Source organism: Planococcus citri, chromosome 4 (assembly GCF_950023065.1).
Source record: "Planococcus citri chromosome 4, ihPlaCitr1.1, whole genome shotgun sequence".
Taxonomy (NCBI): domain Eukaryota; kingdom Metazoa; phylum Arthropoda; class Insecta; order Hemiptera; family Pseudococcidae; genus Planococcus; species Planococcus citri.
Genome location: NC_088680.1, coordinates 37,935,944 through 37,957,650, shown reverse-complemented (window position 1 = coordinate 37,957,650; position 21,707 = coordinate 37,935,944). Strand labels below are relative to the sequence as shown.

Below are 21,707 nucleotides of genomic sequence, written 5' to 3'. Positions count from 1 at the left end.
CGTACATAAAATAAACATCCGGGTGAAAGCACAAACAGTACCAGCTACTGTCGGTAGATTTAAGTAATACTGATAATGCATTTAATGCGGTGAATTTTGAAGCATTTATACTTTCAGATTATACCTATCTACATGCAATATAGGTAAGTACCCAGTACCTACTGTATATTGGTGTTCGATTCATCAAATTTATTTCGCTCTGTTCGTCAATTTTTCTGTTTTTTTTGTACGTCAGCGGAGCGAGTCCTTTCACAGAATTTGTGTAAAATGCAGAGCCTTTTCAGACCAATCATTTAATTTGTAATTACCTTGACTGAATGTGCATGTACATTATTTTATCAATTTTTTCAAGTTGGCAGCATTGGCAAAAAAATTGGCACCACCGCGTTTCAAAATAATAAATATTTCTCCAGTTTCAGGAATGATATCTATTAATATTTTTGCTGAATTAATGCTTCTGAAAAAAAATTGTCGAGACACGAATTCATCCAAAAATAAGCGATTTGAAAATTTTCAACCGCTCAGTAGAACCCTAGAAGTGGTCTTGGATTTTGACGGAAATAGCATAGATCGACGCAGAATCTCAAATATTTTCGTTCGGAACTGAATCAAATTTTCCAAAACAGGTTAGGTAGCGACATAAAAATCATTTTATCCATAGAGCATTCCGTTAAACTGCTTGAAAATAATTTTAACCTGAGTTTGTAGCTTTTTGTGAGAATTTAGCCCAAAAACATGAAATTTGCCAAAGGCTATAGGTGGATAAGTATGGCGAATTTGCCCCCGAGAGCTTCAGGGTTGATATTTGCATGGAAGGTTGGTACCCTTGAGCACCTTCCGTCACGAAAGTTTCAGACCCCCAGACCCCCCCGTTTTTGAGAAACCCCCCCTTTTCTAAAATTACAATAAAATTTTTTTTCTCAGCCCCATGTTAACCGATTTTTTTAATTTTTTGGTATGTTGTAAACATCCATAAGAGGCATCCCCACAAAAAATTTCAACCCCCTCCCCCCATATTTGTCTATTCGTGTTCAGGGGGTTCGATTCATTTGGAAACGACATCAATATTGCGAAAATAGCTCAACTTTTGATATAGTAAAAATTGAGAAGGGGGCAGAGGCGCTGGAGGGGTGTGGATGAAGGTAGCATAAGATTGGGCGTCATATTCGTGTTCGGGGGGTTCGATTCATATGGAAACGACACCTTGTTTACCAAAAACAATGATTTACACCAGAATCCATTTTTAACCCCCTCTGTTGGTTTTTTCAATTTTTGACCACGGCCCACCAAAAATTTTTTTTTGAAAAAAATATATGTTTTGTAGGAGTCAAAAATACATTTAACTAGACAGCTAAGCAAAGCTTAGCTGCAAAGTGTGCGTAGCTAGCTGCTTTTTCTACAGCTATAACCGCTATTACATAGCTAAGTAGTGCATGCCTCTAATTTTTCAGAATTCTCATTATCTTCATATATATTACATACAATAATTGAAGAGCTCTATTCCAAAGTGGGATGGATTTTTCAAAGTAAATTTTTCTACAAGTGATTGTTCTATGTCCAAAGAAAGGAAAGGTGCACCGACCTTTGGAAACAGAACAAATTTCAGTATCAAAAACTTTAAACGCATTTTTTGGAGGAAAAAATGACTTAACCCACTTTGGAATAGAGCTCTTCAATTATTCATATCATTTTCAAGTTCACATTATCTACAACTTATAGAACTTTTAATCAATTTTTGGAATTCTCAGTGTCTCTAAATGACAAATTTTCATATTTTTTTTAGAATTTCCATTGTCTTCAAATTTATAAAATTTCAAACCAATTTTCAGAATTTGCCTTTGATTCTAAAATTATTAAATCATATAAAATATGTTAAGAATTCGCATTGCCTCTAAATAACACGAAAAAAATATGGGTAATTTTTACAAAAAATGTTGACTACATATTTAGCACAATAACCAGATCCCATACAAAAATACATAACATAAGTATAATCAAAAACCCTAAATATAATCCCTCTCGTAAATTATTACTCCACCTATATAAATCTTTAATTCGTAGTAAAATTGAATATGGAAGTCCATGTTTTATAGATATCTCTAATAAAACTTCTAATATCATAAAAACAATACAAAACTCAGCCCTAAGGATTTGCATAGGAGCCCTCTACTCTTCTCCAATTGATAGTATATACTGTATGATAAAATGTGTTTTGAAAATCAGCAATTTTCAACTGTTCAGTTACAATAATAATTTTTACTGTAATCTTATAGTAAAAATCATCATTTTAATAAATTTTGCTATAACATTAGTAAAAATCATTTTGTTTTAATAATTTTTACTAAAGCATGATAATAAAAATTACATTAACCAAGTTGTGTAAAAATTACTCATTTTAAAGTAATTTTTATATCATAAAAAGTAAAAATTACTCATCTCAAGGTAATTTTTACTGTACTTACGGCGCTATAGGTATAGTAAAAAGTAGTTGAATAAGTGAAATGAAAATTCATTTAGCAAAATGATATCATCATATTTCATAACTTTGTTTTTATAAATCAAAATGAGGGGGCTACAGGGTTCAAAATTCGTTTTTTTTTTGCACCAGCATCATGTACTCACTCCACAGCATTTACCTACCTATCCAATATTTCCAACGAAAAATCCGCGCACCTATACCTACCTACCTGATGGGGATTCGAACCTGGGACCCTACAATTCCTATTCCTACCTACATGCCCTAACCATTCGACTACGAGCTCACATGGTGGGTTAGGGCATTAAAAGAATATATTTGTTGGGTAAACGCCCCACCAAACCACTCCCACTTGGAACATACAGCTAACAGATGAGGGGTGTAACAGGGTACAATGAGACAGCTGATTTGAAAAGCGGAGATGGAATAGACTGGGGGTATAGCAGGGTACAATGAGTGGCAGGTGTTCTACAAGTCCCCTTTTCCCTTTTTTAGGATTTAATGCATTAAAATAATGAACTAAAATTGCAATTACTCAGCAATTACCCATCCGAATTGAATGAAAAATAATCTATTCCCTCCGCCTTAATGATTCTCAAATGGTGTCCAATAGGTACAAAAACCGGTTGGATAGTTTAAGAGAACATTCATGTATAATGAAATTTCATTTCTCAAAGCGAAACCAATAGTGTGCTACGCACACTAAAAATGCTATTCGCATTTTTGTGCCGAATCATGATCATTGCTTAAACGGGCAAACAAAACTAAAAAACGCCATTTTGAGGGGAAAATATGGGGGGAGGGGGTTGAAATTTTTTGTGGGGATGCCTCTTATGGATGTTTACAACATACCAAAAAATTAAAAAAATCGGTTCACATGGGGCTGAGAAAAAAATTTTTATTGTAATTTTAGAAAAGGGAGGGTTTCTCAAAAACGGGGGGGGGGTCTGGGGGTCTGAAACTTTCGTGACGGAAGGTGCTCAAGGGTACCAACCTTCCATGCAAATATCAACCCTGAAGCTCTCGGGGGCAAATTCGCCATACTTATCCACCTATAGCCTTTGCTCCCCTTTTGACCCAGTCTGGCGGGGGTTTGGCGGCACTTATGGGTCGGTAGACCGATATATTCGGATTCAGCGCGAAAAATGCTATAATTAGGCACCAATTTTAGCCATCAGTTTTCTCAGTTGAAAGTTCAGAAAAATTTTGAACTTTCGAGCTTTTACTGAGCTTTAAAGCAGCAGCTGCGGACCGGCAGACCAAGTGCTTTCAAAATAGGGGTATGTATACTAACTTTTGAGACCATCCCCAGCTTTCAGTTATTTCGGCCCAATCGCAGTGGTATAGCTCTTGGACTAAGATGTGATGGAATCATTTGTACATATATTGATATTGATGAGGAATCTCAAAATGGCCGTGTCCATCTATCGATCAACAAGAATACTTAACCTTCTATTCCTTAAAATTCCTCGAACAAATTTTTTTTGATGGAAGCCATGTTCAGTCGAGCTGCATTGTCAGAAAAACGCGGAACAATATTATTGTCCAAAAACTGTCTTCCAAGTTTAAAAATCCAAGAAAAAAAAATTGAGTGAATAAACTTTTTTGAGTCAAGTTGAAAAGAATCACTCATTGAATTTGAAAAATTTTACAACGGACCAGACTACAGCTTACTTTTCTTTTTCATTATCTTAGAACCCAAACAGGCTATTTTCAAGGAAACCCATTCAACATCCCTCAACAAACTTTCAACTACAAGCTATCAAATCAAAACACTGCTACCAATTCTGAAAACCTCCGCAAATAAACCGGCAACCGTTTACCGTGGTAAACTTGTATTTTTTCTACCCCTTGAACGCGATATACGATCATAACTTAGTCAGTATAGTAATTTACACATCACAAGAAGTCGTTGTCTTCGTATGTAAAGTACCCCGGTTGTTTATCTACTGGATACTTGAGTATTCGCGAAGCACGCCTCGGCACGGATATAAGACGAAACGTTCTCCGGAAATGATGCTGTCTTCGCGAACCCCCTCGCCATGTCCACGCTTTAGGATTGCCAGAACCTGCGTTTAAATTAATTTCACTTTTAAGCGAGGAGACCGTGCCGTGTGTCTAGGGCATATGTATTGTCAGTGCACCAGCATTACGGTCGCTTTTCCTATTTCATAAACGGAGATATAATATGAGCTCGTTTTCCACGTTTCTTAAATTACACTCGCGCCCACCACCAAAGATAAATAGGATCGTTTTATCCGATAATACTGACTAACGTTGCGAGCTTCGTGTGCAACGATATAAGCTGCCGAGTCACTGTTGGGTAAAAAAAAAGAGAAAAATTTGGGTTTGATAGTAAAGTAGGAAGAGACCAGGGAGGGGGGAGAACTCGTTTACAAGGATGAAAATACATGCTGGTTTATTAAATTTGGAAAATGATGAGATTTTTTTGCAAAGATCTACGTTTGAGCTGACTGTAAACGTGTGTTGAGCTCTCACGGAAGATTTTCAAAAGGAGGATCAAAAATTGGGCCAAAAACAATTGCGTGGGTATAGGTAGGTAGGTAGGTAGGTACAGGTGTATCCGCGATTAAAACAATTCAGACGATGTTTCTGCCAATATCTCAAACCAGCGACGCCGTTTATCAACCCTTTGCCTCCTTCATCTCCAGTAACCATTCGTACACGACTGTAATTAAAAATTACCGATCAATATTTGTATAAGTCGCGTCGAAAGGCGTCGACTCATCTTATAACTGACAAAAAGGAAATAACTATGTAATAAGTTTTCGTATATGAAAGAGCAAATTCGAAAGACGTTTTCGCCATTCACTCCACACCGCTGTGCGTTCAATCTCGATCGAATACAAAAAATTACTCGCAGAATTAACGTCATTTCAGCATCGTCGTCGTGTCGTTTTTTTCCCTCAGTCCCTTCCGTTCTCTTCCTGCATTACATAATATTTTACCTTATCGATATCCAAAGCTCTAGTAACCCTACGAAATGATATTTCATCGCTTCTGTTCGTATTTTTCTTCCCCTGCCACGCCGTCTCTCAGCGAGGAGAAAAAAATCGCATCTCTTAATCGTCGTGTCATTTTTCGCTCATATAAACTCACGATGGTGTTCTTTTCAATAAAACTTATTCGGTCAGATCCTAGCGGCTCAGCGCCCCGGAAAATAATCTACGTAGCTGCCTATCGGTGTGCGGAGTGCTTTCGGTAGATATTGTCTGCACACGTCAATTCGCCGCGAATGAGGGAGCAGGGGGGAGGGGGGACACGAAGGCGTAAATCGTATAAAAGAAAATGACATTCTTGATGGACTTTTCTTCTTTTCTTAACACCTTTCTATTCTTCTTCAATTACCACGCATCAAGATCGTACAACGAATCGCAGTCAGAAGTGATGAGGAAGACGAAGATACAGCAGAAAGAAATTCGACGACCCGATGAAAATTTCAACTTGTCTGTTTTCTTTGCTATACGTACTGTACATACCATTCGAGCGTTAATGGCCCATTATGATTACTTTCATATCAGTTAACCGATTCCTAACCCTTGCTGTTTCGCGAGCTTTCACCCTTAGATATAGATGCTCTGCTGCGGGGTACTATGCTCGATATCGTTTTCGTCGTCGTGATATATAAACATGGCCTCCTTCGTCGTGTCTTATAATGTGTGGTGTGGATGCTGCCCATGCTGCTCTCGAATATCAAACTGAAAGCTCCTCCGCTGCTTCTCTATTCTCTCGTCGAGATTATTCGCGTTATTTTTTATCTGCGTGCGGAGGTTACCTACGTACGAGTAGGTAGGTTCTAAGGTAGGTAATGTAGGTATCGTGCGGATTTTATTTTCTAACGTGCGTTTTACTAGTAGTAGATTCCTCGCGACTAATGTACCGCCACTTTTATTACAATTTTACTATCTGTTTCTCTCTCTTTCTTACTCGAATCTCGACGACACGACACGCAGAAATACTCTTCATTCAAAAATACCCAATTTAATTTCGCCAGATGTTATTCGGGAATTCGTCGTATATAGTCTTCGTATAGGTAGTTCAAATAAAGCGAAATATTTTTCTACTATGTATACGTTAGCTTGCCTAGTTTTTCTTTTCTGATTCAGTCTCTGACTCTTATATGTACATCCTACAAACCCGTGTGGTATTTTCCATGTTTACATACCTACTTCACTAGGTAACAGAAAAACTTTCCCTTTTGCTGGAAATTGTTAATTCTTCTGCCACTGCCCTTTTCGAAATGTTTGTAGAAATGTATAAAAATCGTATTTTCTCGATTCAAGAACGTAAAAAAATATTTTACAACCTTTTCTTCGCGTTTTTCTCTCCCTCTTTCAATGTCTTGACGTCCTGTTAACATTCCGATGAAAGAGTAAACGAGCGTGGCACGAATAACGATGTTAACCAGGTAAATTTGGTAGTTTCGCGTTATTGAATGGGAAAACGATGCACAGATTCTTATTATATGGAGGCTTCTATGTATAAATTGGACGTTTTGTTGAATTTCAAATGCTATACCTATCAGAGCAAGGTCTTTATAGTAATTTTCCAAGAGCCAATAAATCGTGGGGGAGGGGGATCAGTAGCTCAAAATTCTGCAAATAATAGTACGAGAAGAGATGCGAAGTGAGATCAACAGACTAACACTTCGACTTAATTTTTACTTTCAACTCCCTTTGGCTCTTTAGTGCTCGTTCAGTTCCTCTTTACTTGAAAAGAATTTCTAAAAATTACAAAAATATGGCAGGACACGAGCCTGGAGACGGTTCGAATCGAATCGTGATTAAAAAAATATATTTTTTTAGAAAAAGTTCGAATGAATTTCTGACTTACATAAAATTTTAATTCGATTTTAGAAGCTCCGAATCGAGGAAGAAGAATGAAATTACTTATCAATTTTCAGAGTTTACAAGGCATCTACTCTCTAAATTTGAAACAGTCAATTTCACTGCTTAGCAGTCACGACATTTTGCCTTTTTAAAGCAGTAGTTTTTTTTTATTGCAAAACAGTGAAAAATTACTGAATTGGTCAGTCAAAATGATTTTTTACTGACCAATTCAGTAATTTTTCACTGTTTTGTAGTAAAAAAAAAACTACTGCTTTAAAAAGGCAAAATGTCATGACTGCTAAGCAGTGAAATTGACTGTTTCAAATTTAGAGAGTAAAATACTAAATTGGAAAATTTTTTGAAATTCACATGGCCTCAAACTGTGGAAAATCGAATCAAGTTTGGGAGCTGGCATGGCCTCCCAACTATAAAACACCAAATTAATTTTTGGATTTTGCACGATCTCCAAATTTAAAAATTTCAATTGGCATTTTGGAGCTTTGGGAAGCCAGACAAGCGGAAAGAAGATCTTGAGCTGCCAGACAGACGGGTCAATGACCTGAAGAGGCCGGACATACGACCTTCAGAGCAGGGATGGAAAGCTCACTGAAAGCTAAACGCTGAAAGCTGAGAAATTTTGAGATTTTTGATAGCTAAAAGCTCTGGCCAAAAAATTTATTTATTCAGCTTGCTTTCAGCTTTTTTACAAATTCATTTGGTTCAGTTTTTGTTTGAGTTCTTTTTTGATTTTTACATTTTACTTTTCTCAAGTTTCAGTTTTCTTTTCCCGTGTTGTTTTTTCGTTGTGGTTGTGAGTTTCCATTTTCCTTTTTATTCACCTCATTAAAAAAAATTGATAAGCTGAAAACTGAGAAAGTTTGGAATTTTTGAAAGCTAAAAGCTAAAGCCAAAGCCAAAAGTTTCATCTTTCAGCTATCCATCCCTGCTTCAGAGGCCAGACAGCCGAGTCAATGACCTTAAGAAGCCAGACAGGCAGGTGACGACCTTGAGGGGCTAGGAAGACAGGTTAATGACCTGAAGAAGCGAGACAGACGGATATCTGCGACCTTGAGAGACCAGACAGACGGGTCAATGACCCGAAGAAGTCAGACATAGACCACCAGACGACCTTCCAAACACGCAGACAGACGGGTCAATGACCTGAAGAGGCCAGACAGAGAGACAGACAGACGACCGTGAGAGGTCGGACAATTGAGTCAATGGTCTTAAGGGACTGGACAGAGCGCCAGACGACCTTCCAAACACGCAGACAGACGGGTCAATGACCGGAAGAGGCCACATAGGCAGGCAGAGAGACAGACGACCTTCAGAGATCAGACAGACCGTCAATGGCTTGAAGAGGCAAGACAGACGAACAGACGATTTTGAGTCGCCAGACAGAGGGGTCAATGACCTTTAGGGGATGGTTTTGTGAGACAATACACTATACAGGTAGGTCAGTAACTTAACGTGGCCCACAAGACACACAGACTACCTTAGAAGCCGTGCTAACGAGTCAAAAACCTTAATGAAATTCAAAATTGATTTTGGGAACTTGCATGGCCTCCAAAAATCCAGTCAATTTTTGGAGTTTGCATGGCTCCCCAAATTACGAAATTTAAATTTGGTTTTCGGAGCTTATATGGCTTCCAAATTAGACCTACGATATTTCAAATAGATTTCTGGAAATCGCATGACAGGCAAGTTACTACTGATCAAATTTTTTATTATTTTTAACATCTTGCATTTTAAAACTCTGGCGATATTTTGCTTAATTTTCAGGAAATTTTAAATATGCTTATGATACTTCAACAATTAATTTCAAGAAATTTTCACAAAACTTTGTCTGATTGGATCTCTGCTATTTTTTTCATCAATTTGTGGCAATTATCAATTATCACTTATCAGTAACTAGGAGATCATTCTAAAAATTTTTATCACACTTTCTGTATTTTTGACAAATTATCATTCAATAAAAATATTTGATTAATTTTTGGAACTTTTCAATAATGTAAGCGATTTGCGTAAAATTTCATTTGAATTTCATGACATTTTGTCAACTTTTTGGCGTTTTTTGATATTCCACCAATTTTTGCCAACAATATTTTTAAAAATTTTAGTTCATTCAATCACGGTTCTTTTCATTCAAGTCTACCAAAAAAAAAATTCGAAAAATATTCCACATTTTGACTGATAAGGCAACCAAAGAAAGGACGAGGACCAAAGATGAACTAAATTGAAGAAATCATCTCATTATTTTAAGAAATTTCTCTCGATGAATTTATACATCCTTCGAATCAGTAGCGATCACCTCAACGTCATATCCCTGGATAATCCTACCAAAACATTAAACAATCACATCTGCATAAATAATACCTACACGTAATTAATTAAGCTGTCTCTTCTACTCTTATTGAATGTTTTACACATAATTCAAAATGAGTAATCACTCAAATCAATAGGTAGTATACAACGGTTGAACCATTTCAATTTTACAATAATTAAAAAGAAATCCCGCCCAAATAATTCGCACTTCTTTTCTTCTCCATCAGAACAGGAAGGGCCACAACTGACACGAAGTAGTAAAAAACCGCAGAGCGCTAAACGCCAAAGGGACACGCGCCGCGCCGATTACCCCGCGTTTTAGAAATAATTTCGCGAGTCCAAACTTCCGCGGTAAAGGCGATAAGTTTCCTCAGTACGTTCTACGGCTTCGTAGCATCTACACGAGTGAGAAGCATTATAGTCGGTCGTTTATCAGGTTTGCCGGCAAACGCACGTATCGTAAAATTTTACGTATTTCAACAACTTGCTGCTCGCCTCAAGGTGTTTATGGCGTTTTTACCCTTTTTACGTAATTATTTCGTAATTAGTATCGGTTTGAAATAGTATTTTTTATTCAATTACCGTCGTGTTTTGCAGTATCCTTACCTACCATGATTTTTTCTACATTTTTAATCATCGAATTCCATAGTTAACGTAAAAATTACCACGTGGGAAAATTTTTTAAAAATTGTTTCAAATTTGAAAATGAAAAATTCTGCAATGATTGAGAAAAAATTGCATTAATTCACATTATTTTTTTAATAAGAATTTCTTGATGAAACTTAATTCTTGTCAATTTTTTTCTCAAATTTTTGTACGATTTCACATTTTTAATTTTTTGTTTCCGTTTCTTTCTCTTTTTTTTGCAATAAAAAGTACCTGAGATTTTTTTAGAGAATGATTTTTTCTGAAGTAATCAAATTTGAATTTTGATCTTTTGATGAAAAGAAATTTTTTTCATCAGTTTACCTACTTACCTTTCTTTTTATTTTAATGAGATAAAAGTATAGTAAAAAAATTATTGAACAATAAGAAAATTTCAATGCTTCATGTGCTTAGAATGACATAATTACCTACACGAATTTTTTGCTTAAAAATACCTTGAAAATTTTCTTTTATGTGTTCATTTTACAAGTGAATTTTCACTATTCATTATTCATTCGTTAAAATGAGGCGAGAGTTTCAAATTATTCAGTAAATGAACATTTATATGATTTTGTAAAAAGCAGATGCAATATAAAAAATAAAAAATTCTGAGATAATTTGTTGATTAAAAAAGTTTTGAGGAAATCTCATAATTTTTTAATTCATTTAACTTATTTTCCATTTTCCTGATAAATTTTCATCATAAAATAATTCCTTCTTTGAGATAAAGCAAAATAGGTCAAATTATAAATCAGAAAATTCAGAAAAAAAAGTTACACGAGTTGTTAGAATTTTTCAGTAGCACGTTTTCTATTACTTATAGGGATGCGTTTTCACTTTTTCATTCCGTAAAAAATATAAACCCAGCAAATGAAAAATTCATTTAAGAAGCCTTTTCAAAATTTTTCACTTTAGCAATCATTTGTACGCGTAATCTACGCTCAAAAAGTAAGTAGCCTACGTACCATTATTTGAACAGCTGAATCCCTGTTCCTTGAAGGAAAAAAAGTGAAAATGGAGCAAAAAAAATCGTTTTTTTTTTTTTTAACGAATTCTATTCTATTGATTTGATTATCTCCACGAATTCCCAATGAACATAAATATTTTTCGAGTTAAATTTTTTACACAACAGAATTTTTTGTAACAATATAACTAAAAATTATGGGTAATAGGTATTCTAAACATGAAAGTTTAGGTGTAAAGAACTTAAGTACTCATTAAAAAAAAAAAAAACTGAGCCATGAGCATAAGTTCAACTCAAGTACGCTTTTCAATTTTTGTTAAAAAATTTGAGCAATTTTTTCTCCTTCAAACTAAAATTTAATATTTGTCAAAATTTATGATTTTTCATTTAGAGTTTTTCCGATACATCTTTAAAAAGAAAATAGTTTTCCATGTTAAAAGAAACTTATACAGTAGACTCTCAATTATCCGACTCCGAATTATCCGACTTTCGGGTTATCCGGTACGAATTTATCCGACTTACATTTCGCATTATCCGACCCACCAAGGTCGGATAATCCGAAAAACCCCTAATTTTTGATTTTGTAGTGTAAATAATGATGCAGTATGCAGCATTTTGCATTCTAACGATGTTATTTTCCTTGAAATTGATCCAACTTATCTCAAAAAGTTATAATTTGAGTCAGTATTTCATTGTCTTTCATGTACCTACAAAAGTACATTATTTTTGTTTATTCATCATTTTTTTGATTTTTTGTTCCTGCTTTGAGCCAAAACTTGATTTTCTGAATAAAAAATTGTCTTCTCAAGCTTATGCACTTAATTTCTACGCTTAAAACATCCATTTCGGATTATCCGACTTTTTTGGTATCCGACACACCTTACCCCCCCCCCCCCCCCCCCGATTAGGTCGGATAATCGGGAGTCTACTGTAAAACCATTTTTCTTTCAATTTTTAGATAAATTATATTTTTTTCATACCAATTTTTTTCCCAAAACAGCTCTAGATTCTCATTTTTCTCCAAAAATGTTGCTTTTGTTGTACAAAATCAAATTTTTATCATAAATTTATTAGGCCTTCGAACGAATATTTCGTAAAAAAAATTATCAGGTAATTTATCCATCTTTAATCCTTGCTATATTTCATTCTTCATTGTAACTTGTTAACTTACCCAAAAAAATTCATGATATGTTTGATTTTTTTTAAATTTACTGTTTTCTACTCAATTTATTTCACAATTTTTCCAGTTCCCTAAGAATTTGTTCCACCAGTAACCAAAACATTCTAAACTCGTAGGCCAGCTGCAGTACTTGTATCAAATTCTCTTATTTGGATTCTCTCTTTTATTCCTCATCTTTAAGACACTTTAATTTGAGCAAAAAATGAACAATTTTTGCAAAGACGAGTTAGGATTTAATTATCAATTTTCCATATTTCGGTCGTTAATATTGTTTAGTGGTGATTTTTTTAAAATTTATTCGCGTAAGTAAGTACTCTTTCATTTTTCTTTGACACAAGCTATTGACGTGTGGTTGTATACTTTTTTATTTCATTTTTTATTTCAAAATTTCTACGTCTGAAAATTTTTTTCTGGATTTTACATATTATTTAAACCGTTTTTTACACGTTTTTCCATAATTCTTTCAACAAAAATACACGTTTTGAGAGGAAATTTTCAATGTTTCTCATTTTTTAAAAATTTTACCAAATTTCCAACGCACAATGTAAAAAAAATAAAACTCCCCATTAAAAAAAATATACCGTAATATTTCTGAAAAAAAAAGTATTTTTTGATTGAATGCTTCGCTTGTAGGCTGAATCTGTGCCATTAGGGCGTGGTGAAAAGGGGAGTAAAGGGGCCAGGCCGACCTCCAAAATGTAGTCAACTGTACAAAAATTTAGGCACGGTTATATAGAATTCAGATAAGGAAATTTCCAATTCTCCGCCCCTTCGACAATTTTTCATCGCTACGTTCTTTATTTCAATCACACGAGTATCTTCCCATTTGCCATTAAATATGAAAATCTTGATTGGAATATTCTTCATTGAAATATTAATAAAAATGAGACATCTGAATGTAATTTGAATGTTGGATCGAGAACTGAAAATAAACTAAAAATAAATCGAGAGTTTTAATATTAAAAAAGTTGGTCGGCATAAGAATATAAAGTATAAAGTAAAAATACTCATAAAAATGTGGCCTAGATAGAAATTTCGTAATGATTTCAATAAATGTGTTTAAAATTGTATGTAGAAGCTGCAGGTAATGTTTGCTCATTTTTCATTTTGAAAGTAAGATAAAATTAGCAAAAAATGAAATTTTCAATAATAATTTTCATCTAATACCCAATATAGACTCTCTTAGAATCACAAAATTGACAAAAAGAAGTTGATTATTTTTACTCTCCAGCATTTTAAAAAAAATCAAAACCAAAATTTCAGCAGCTTCAATTGATTGATCGATTTTGGGTTAACTTTTGAAAGCCTAAAAGAGTCATTACCCATTTCATCAAAAATTGCCAATTTTTTTTTGGCCAAAACATGATGCTGAATGAAATGACTGTTCTCAAACCTACTGAACTCTCATTCAAACTCAAATTTTATAATTCTCAGATGACCTGAACGTCTTCAGCGACATTTTTGCCTTCTCCACACCTCCAAAATTTTTCCGAAGAAAAAAAATTTATGTAGGACAACATTTATCTTTGAATTTGGACTACCAAGCCCATCATTCCATAATCAGTGCTAGAGCAATTAAAAATTCCCTCTTTTGAGATACCTATTCGATCTGAAAATCCATCATTTTAATCAGTTTAATTCGAATTGAAAGTTTCGAAAAATACCATAGGTAAAAAGACGAAATTAATTTTTATGGCAACTTTATAAAATAGAAACCTTCATAAGATTAGCCCCTACCTCTCAAAAAATTTAAACCTATAAAAATACACCTGGTATCAATTCAAAGTGTGACTTCATTTAGCAAACAACTAAATTATGTGACAACGTTGACTATACCTTGCAAGTTTGAGACTTCTGCTCAAATACGATAGCCTGTATCCCAATCTACTCGTACTCGTATCCTAAACTCGAGATTTTGTGGACAATCCAGATTCGAGGCCAATTTCGTTTCCTTAGCTATATTTCAAGCTGCTTGTTCGTAAACGCATCGCAGATAAAACGAATCCTTACCCGTTGGTTTGCGTATTCGCCTAAATCCAAAAATTGACTTTCGTTTTGAAATGAAAATTGAATTCATTTAAAACCTCGAAGAGGTAAAAAAATAACCGGTCAGGAAGCAACTCGGTAGTCTTCTCTTGACTTGAATCGGTATGCATCGAGACAAAATGCTCGTATACAAGAATCTTAGATGATTTCCTATACTATCTTTACTCTTTACCTTTGCCATTTTGACTCCGAGTCTATCTTATATACTTTCACCATGCATGAGCTTCTTACCCCTTTATTTCTGTCGCTCTTCTGTGTTCTCGTTTTTTTTTCTCCTATTCTACCTATACATACAAATCGACCGAGCAGGGAGCTCACGTTCTTATACGTTCTAATCAAATTTCACGTGCAATTAAGTTTCATCGCTTTTTGTTGAAGCGCGAGGTGCGACGTTCGCTAACAAAAGCACCAAAAAAGCGAACTGTACGTGAAAAAAACACACTACCTCTTCTGTATTCTTGAGCGTTGTTGAGAGAAAGCGAAATAATTTCAAATCCGACTTTGGTCTTTGATTCCTTATTACCTCTTCTTATTTTCTAACCTTGTGCTTACTGCTTATGGTGTGCTCTGCTATGCATAGCTTTAGCTATCTGTATCTACTCTGGCTCGTACGGTTTGTGCTTTTGAGCCGACGACGAGCAGCACGAAAAGAAGGTCGCTTTTATTGGGGAAATGCGCGAATTCTTCTCGTCGTTTTCCTGGTGTGAGTATTTTAATTTAAATGATGGAGTGGGTGGGAAATGCGTTATTTTGATTTCACCTGGTAAACATGACGGTAATTATTTTTATTTATAGATGTACTTGTTAATTGGATTATTAAATTTAAATGCCGTTAGATGTATAACTTGAACGATAATGATAAGTAAAATGATATGTGTTCATGTAGGTACCTACCTAGTACCTAGGTATCTATTTTAAAACATTGAAAATTTTCAAAACAAAAAAAGGAAAAAATTGAACGAATAAATTTTTTTTGGAAAGATCGCTCTGAATGAACTTTATACATAGCCTGCTTCATCCCCCTCAGCAAAGCTTTTCAAAATATAAATGAAAAATTCGTAATAATTCAGGAACACATGAACATAGGTGAGCTGAAATTTGATTCATACCTTTTTTTGAGTTCCATCATCGATTGGTAGTTCTTTCAAGTTATAGGTACCTATGTATTTTGGGGTTTCCAGCAGACTTTTGAGTTTTTTAGATCTCAGAAAAAAAAATAAAATACGTAGATAAGTATTTAAATTTGCAGAAACGATTTTTGAAAACTGGTATCGAAATCGATCAGAAATGCCATAAGGCTTCATGGCCTATTCTAACATGCAGCTACGCACACTTTGGGCAGCATCAAATGGAATTTGTACAGTTCGAAAAAGAATGTAAATTTCAAAAATTTATTATTCTGGAGAAAAATTAGGTAACACAAAAATACAAGAAAATGAAAACATCAAAATACTTATCGGTTATCTATAAAGCTTTGCGTGAAAATTACGTTTTTGATTTGAACTATCAAACAAATAATTTTTAAATGATTTTTTAGTCGCTTTTTTGCTACTACACGTGTACTTAAACTAATGTAGTAGCATTCTCAAAAAGTTTTATGAACTTCCACAGATGATTTTTTCAAGGCACCTCCAAATTTTTGCAATTTATCACCCCTTAATAATAGCTCCTTCAAAGTAAAAAAAAAAGGCAATTTCTCAAAATAACATTTTATGCTTGTCTCAAAAGTTTAAGTACACAATAAAATTCGGCTTCAAAGTCAACAAATTTCAACTTTCAAAAATTTAGATGAATTGGTCATTTTTTTTCCTAATGTGACTTCTTTTCAACACCTTCAATTTTAAAGATGGGCTATTTTGCAAATTAACTTTTTTTGTTTGTTTCAAAAGTTATATCAAAAATTTTCGTCAAAAATGTCAAATTTTGCAAAAGGTAGCTGCCCTCTTAATTTCCAGAATAGGCACGTTTCGAGGATGAGGGAAATCAACGCAGGTTATCTGTACTTGGACAAAAAATCGTTCGGAGACTAGTTCAAAGTTGGGAGGGAGAGAGGTTGAATTCAGCTAAAATTGATTTTTAATAAAATCGATTTAAAATGCTTCTATTTTGATTTTTCAAAAGAATGACATAAGCGGAAAGAGGGGGGAAGGGTCACAATAATTTTTAGATTTTTGTAGGTACTTTGTGCAGCTGAATTCATAGAATAATCCTGAAGGCTGTAAATAAAAGTTCATACGAGCTGCATTTAATTTTAGTCACCCTTATTAACAATTTTTTCAAAACTAAAAAAATCAAAAAAAAATTGAAGGCTAAATACATATGGCTTAATGAATCACAATTTTTATTTTGGAGTCCAAAAATAGAGCATGCATCAAATTTCACTTGTTTATGTTAACACCTATGTTGGTAAATGACAAAGTTTACTTCTTTTTTTTTCGAAAAAATTGCCGGAGAAAATTTTAGATTTGAACCCGCGGATTTTCAAAATTCGGGTTTAAATCATAAAAAAGGGTAAACAATATGGTATATCTGATTTCATAGGAGCAGCATTTCGTTGATTTTAAAATACTAGAAAATGCAAAAATTCATCAAAGTCTCTAGGACGGTTTGAAACAACACTATAATGTTTTGAGGGATCAAAAATTCAAAGTATAAACCAAGTTTCGGATTTCTACCTCAATTTGATCCAATTTTGAATTTTGAACAGAAAATGGACAAAATTCGAATTTTTAAAAATTTGACAAAAATCGAAAAATGAAATTCAGCACTTGATTTAGTGATGTATTTTTGGATGCTATTTGATTTTTTTGTCCGGTCGAAAAAGTTTCCTAAATTTTGAAAGCTCATTCAAAAATCCAAGTTCTCAGAATTTTCCTCTTGCTGGAGTACCTAAGCAAAGAAAAAATCTTTCCACACTTCAAATCTGAAAACGTGTTTAAGTTGATTTTTTTTTTTTTTGGATTAAAGAGCTTTAAAAATTAATTTGGGGAAATAACATATCATTTTGATGCGTACAATTAGGTCAGTAATTTGAAAATTTTTAAATCAGTTTTTACAACCCATTGGCTGGATTTAATAGACTACTGACAATTTTTCAATTTTTTTTCCTTCATCTAACAAGAAAGAAGTTTCAACTTGCAGAAAAATGTTGATCCGGATGAACCTAAATAAAAAGATCGTGCAAAAATACATTGCCATCCACTGCCAAAATTTCATGTGCTTGAATGGATTTTTCAATTTTTGGTGGATTTTGGAAAATCAAATTTGGACTAAAAATGTGAAAAAATCAACAGCAAATTGAACTATGTAGAAAGCTAAACTTTGGACCCCCCCCCCCCCGAATCGACTGAAAAGAACTTTGAATCGTTTTAAGTAGTTCTAGAATTTCAGGCAGATTTTTGAATAAATTAAATTTTTACAAAATTTTACCTGCTAAAGTACGAAAGCTGAAATTTACTATAAATCTTAGTTTTAATATTCTGAGTTCATTGGATGTGGTTTCAAACAGTTTAGCCTTCAGCCATTGATACTTATTATAGATCACCCATTTAACGAATTACACACTATTTTAAAAAATCGGTTTCGATCTGTTCAAAATCTCTGGAGGAATAGTTTCATTCTTAAAAATTTTTTATAAACATCATTATTCATCATGCTTGAACTTTCCATAGCAAAACAATTAACACACATTTTTTTCTCAACAGATTCGTTTCCATCAACCGTATTCAACATCATCAACACCTATCACATAATCTCACTCGTCGTAGGAGTAAATTCTCAGCTCGTGCACGCAGCATAGGCATCTACGAGTACATAATATACACCTTGCACACCACGTGATAATCGCCCAAAGAAAATCCATTAAAGACGGCCTCTCGACCAAATCCTAGCTGTTCTCAGTTTCACGTATATTATGATACGACGGAAGAACAATACTCGTTATCAGAGTATCGCGGTCTTAAGACTAAACCCTTCGAGCGAGCTTCCGTTCTACGTACTCCTTGCTCACAGCTTATCAACCAAGAACAAATGACTTCTCGCAAAAAATGGATAACGCATATCAAAGAAACTGGAAATACGCAAACATACGTAAGTCTTTTTCACACTCACGTTCTCTTAACCCTTTTAAAATATATTTCCATATTATAATCGCGCCTCCGGTGGAACAAATTTCACTCAGCTTAAACAATACCGTTCTTAATTTTTATACCTTTAAAATACGTACACGTACCTAGACGACGTTATAATTTGAGCCTTTACCGTGTTCGCGACCTTCTACGATGAATATGTCCTCAGCAAACGCTCGTCTTTTAAATTAATCGCTTCGAAAATTTTCAAAAATACATCGTCCAATTGTACTCTCGCGGAAATTTTCGCAACTTGGAGTTTTCTGCTATTAGGGCACGATGTCGTCGCATCCGAGTACGTACTATTTACTAATTTCAAAATAAAAGCCGCTTTTAATATTTATAAACGACGTCGCCACCAAAAACATACGCAGAGACGATATATCGCCTCGAATACGAGTTTTCCCTTCACAATATTCACCCTGCTAACCCTGTTTTAGCTGCACTCTTCGTCTTCTTATACCGTATAATCACATTCCCAAGGTCTGTAGGTTTGTTTTGGTACGTAGTGTGTACCATAAAGTGTACAAGGAGTAAAATAGCGCCTTTATTTTAGCATTCGTTCGTTATGAATTAAAGTCTGCAAAAGGCTGAGCGCACTGTCTGTAGAGCAGCGCAGGCCAAAGCAACAGACGTGCGAAAGCAGCACACAACCCCGTCTTTCCCAGTCGTCGGGCATACCCCTCTTTAGAGTGTAGTTCATTTTACGCATATTTCATTCTGTCTATGGTTCTCTTTCTATCTCTCTAATTACCGCACCCCTAACCCTGGTCACTTGGTGTTTCGGCTTTGAAGCAGCCACTAATTAATACGGTATTAGGTACCATTTTATAGTCGAATCTCCGCGTTAATTGTTGCTTCCGCGCTTTTCCCTTGTATTCTGCTCTGTTTGGAGCGTTATTTTTACACAATTGCATTGTGATTATTGGCGTTGGTAGGAAAATCTCAAAAAAGGCCCCAGCTTGGAACTCCCCTCCCCCCTCAACACCTAGTATACCCCTCGAGGTGTGAAGAGTATTTTTTTTCTTCAAACTTGAAACTGTCATCTTTATGATTTGGATTGAGGCGGTATGAAACCAAGCTGATGTTGTTCTTGTTGTTTTTCAATTATTATTTTGACGGCGTAATTTGTGAATTCACGCAAAGTGGATGACATGTGGTGAATTTTCTTGTAAAGGTGCTGAAAGGGGGATTTTCAACTCAAATTGTCAACTAAAAGGGCCACCGATTATTAAGGTTACTGGAGAAAAACTTGATCTGTCAGGTTATGACTTCAACAGAAAACAAAGTTTCGAAAATATATGCAAGTAGCATGTTTCTAAACCCTTCAAAAGCACTGATTTTAGCTCTTTATTTTTCAAGGATTTAGGTAATAACATCGTGTCTGATGGATGAAATTTCAATATTTTTATAACATTGAATAACCCTGACCTCACCTATGTACATGCAAGTACCGGTGCCCTAGGGGCCATGTTTAAACCAAAAAAAGATGATATTTTTACTTTTTCCCCACATTTCTTTTCCTTTAATTAAAAATCTAAATATTCAATTTTAGTACATTCAAATTCTAAAATTGTGTGGTCAAAAAAATAAACTCGTCACTCATCAGTCACCTCAAAAAACATTGTTTTTTACCTCTCAAAATACAAATTTTTAAAATTTTCTGCCCTCATTTTAATTGGACCTGTGTGGTTTTTTTTCAAATTGAGATCTAACTTTTATAAAAATCTATTAAGTAGGTATGTGTAAGCTATTCAAATTTCAATAAATTTTCTAACCCAAAAAAACACACTTTTCACCTCAAAAACGTTGTTTTTCTACTTCTCGAAACTATCTTTTGCTCTCACTCTGTTCTGGGCCTTCCCCCCCCCCGAAAAATGCGTTTTTTCGCCATTGTGGGCAAGATGGCGGGGTGGGGGAATTTTTTGGCTTCAACATTTTTTTAAAAGGCATCAAAAACAATGTTTCATGAAAATTTCAAAAATTCGAGGACAAGGGTATTTCATCTATTTTACCCGGGAATACCATCGTTTTTTTGCCTCTCGAAATACGAATTTTTAAGAGTTTTTGCCCTCGCTTTGCTCGGCTTAATTTTTATCTCTTCTCTAAACCCCAAAAAATCAATTTTTGAAACTTCCATAAATTCAAAAGGGAAAATGAGAATTTCTCATTCGCCGAAATGCAAATTACATCAATTGACAAAATTACCATTTCATCTTTTATTTCACTTTCAAAACTTGTCATTTTAGATTTTATTTGTGTGATATTTTTTTCTTATGGCAAATTTTTCGTCCCCCCCCCCCAAGTATCCAAACCTGGGAAAAAACAGAACGAGAAAGATTCTCAAGGGGAAAAGGAAAAATTTTGGGGGCCCCATTCGGCGCATCCTTCAGGGGCCCCAAATCGACCCAGTCCGCCACTGATGTACCTATGTACCTACTACCAAACTTCAGTTCAGCAGTGAAAAACATCATCATTAGAAACTTCAATGTCAACTTTGGCAGAACTTCAACACAGTCAGGTTTTCAACATTGTTTTATTTCAACAACTGAACTTTAACGTTAAGAGCTGAAATGGCAAATGACCATAATGTAAAATAACACGAATGAACGATCAAAATACATTACTCAACATAAAATGAATGAAGATAAATTGAAGTAAGTACCTAATATAAATCAAAATGAATTGAATCAATAGAAAAAAATAAAAAATAATTTTTATCATGATTTTTTATTTTATTTTTAGACATGTTACTGATTTTTAATTTTTTATATAATTAATGCAATTTTCTATTTTGGATTCTTTTTTGAATTTTCAATGCATTTTTAGGTTAAAATCAATTGAAGACCGCACCGAAAGAACCAGACAAGCCAATAATTTCCAAAAATGAGTTTAAGGTCGAATTGAATTCACACTAAGTATACCCTATCTAGTAAAAAAATATAGTCCATTTTGGATTTTGAAAAAAATTGATTTTTTGTAGTAAAAATGGTCTTTAAAAAATATTTATGAAGAGAGAGAAATGAGCTGAGACCAAATCTGAGGCAAAAAGAAGAAAATGTTAACATTATTAAGCATTTAGAATGCGAAAATT

At 34.4% G+C, this 21,707-nt stretch overlaps 1 protein-coding gene and 1 long non-coding RNA gene across 2 annotated transcripts in view; one reads left to right on the top strand and one right to left on the bottom strand.

Annotated features, from left to right (window-relative positions):
* The window catches only part of LOC135845072 (uncharacterized), a 79,481-nt gene that overhangs the window by 14,571 nt on the left and 43,203 nt on the right, over positions 1 to 21,707 (bottom strand). The window lies entirely within an intron of this gene.
* The window catches only part of Scgdelta (sarcoglycan delta), a 58,088-nt gene continuing 46,405 nt past the window's right edge, over positions 10,025 to 21,707 (top strand). The window contains exons 1-2 of the mRNA XM_065363535.1: positions 10,025 to 10,152; positions 18,191 to 18,575. Of these exons, the coding sequence (XP_065219607.1) occupies positions 18,516 to 18,575 (60 nt within the window). The 5' untranslated portion in view covers positions 10,025 to 10,152; positions 18,191 to 18,515. The remainder of the gene's footprint in view (positions 10,153 to 18,190; positions 18,576 to 21,707) is intronic.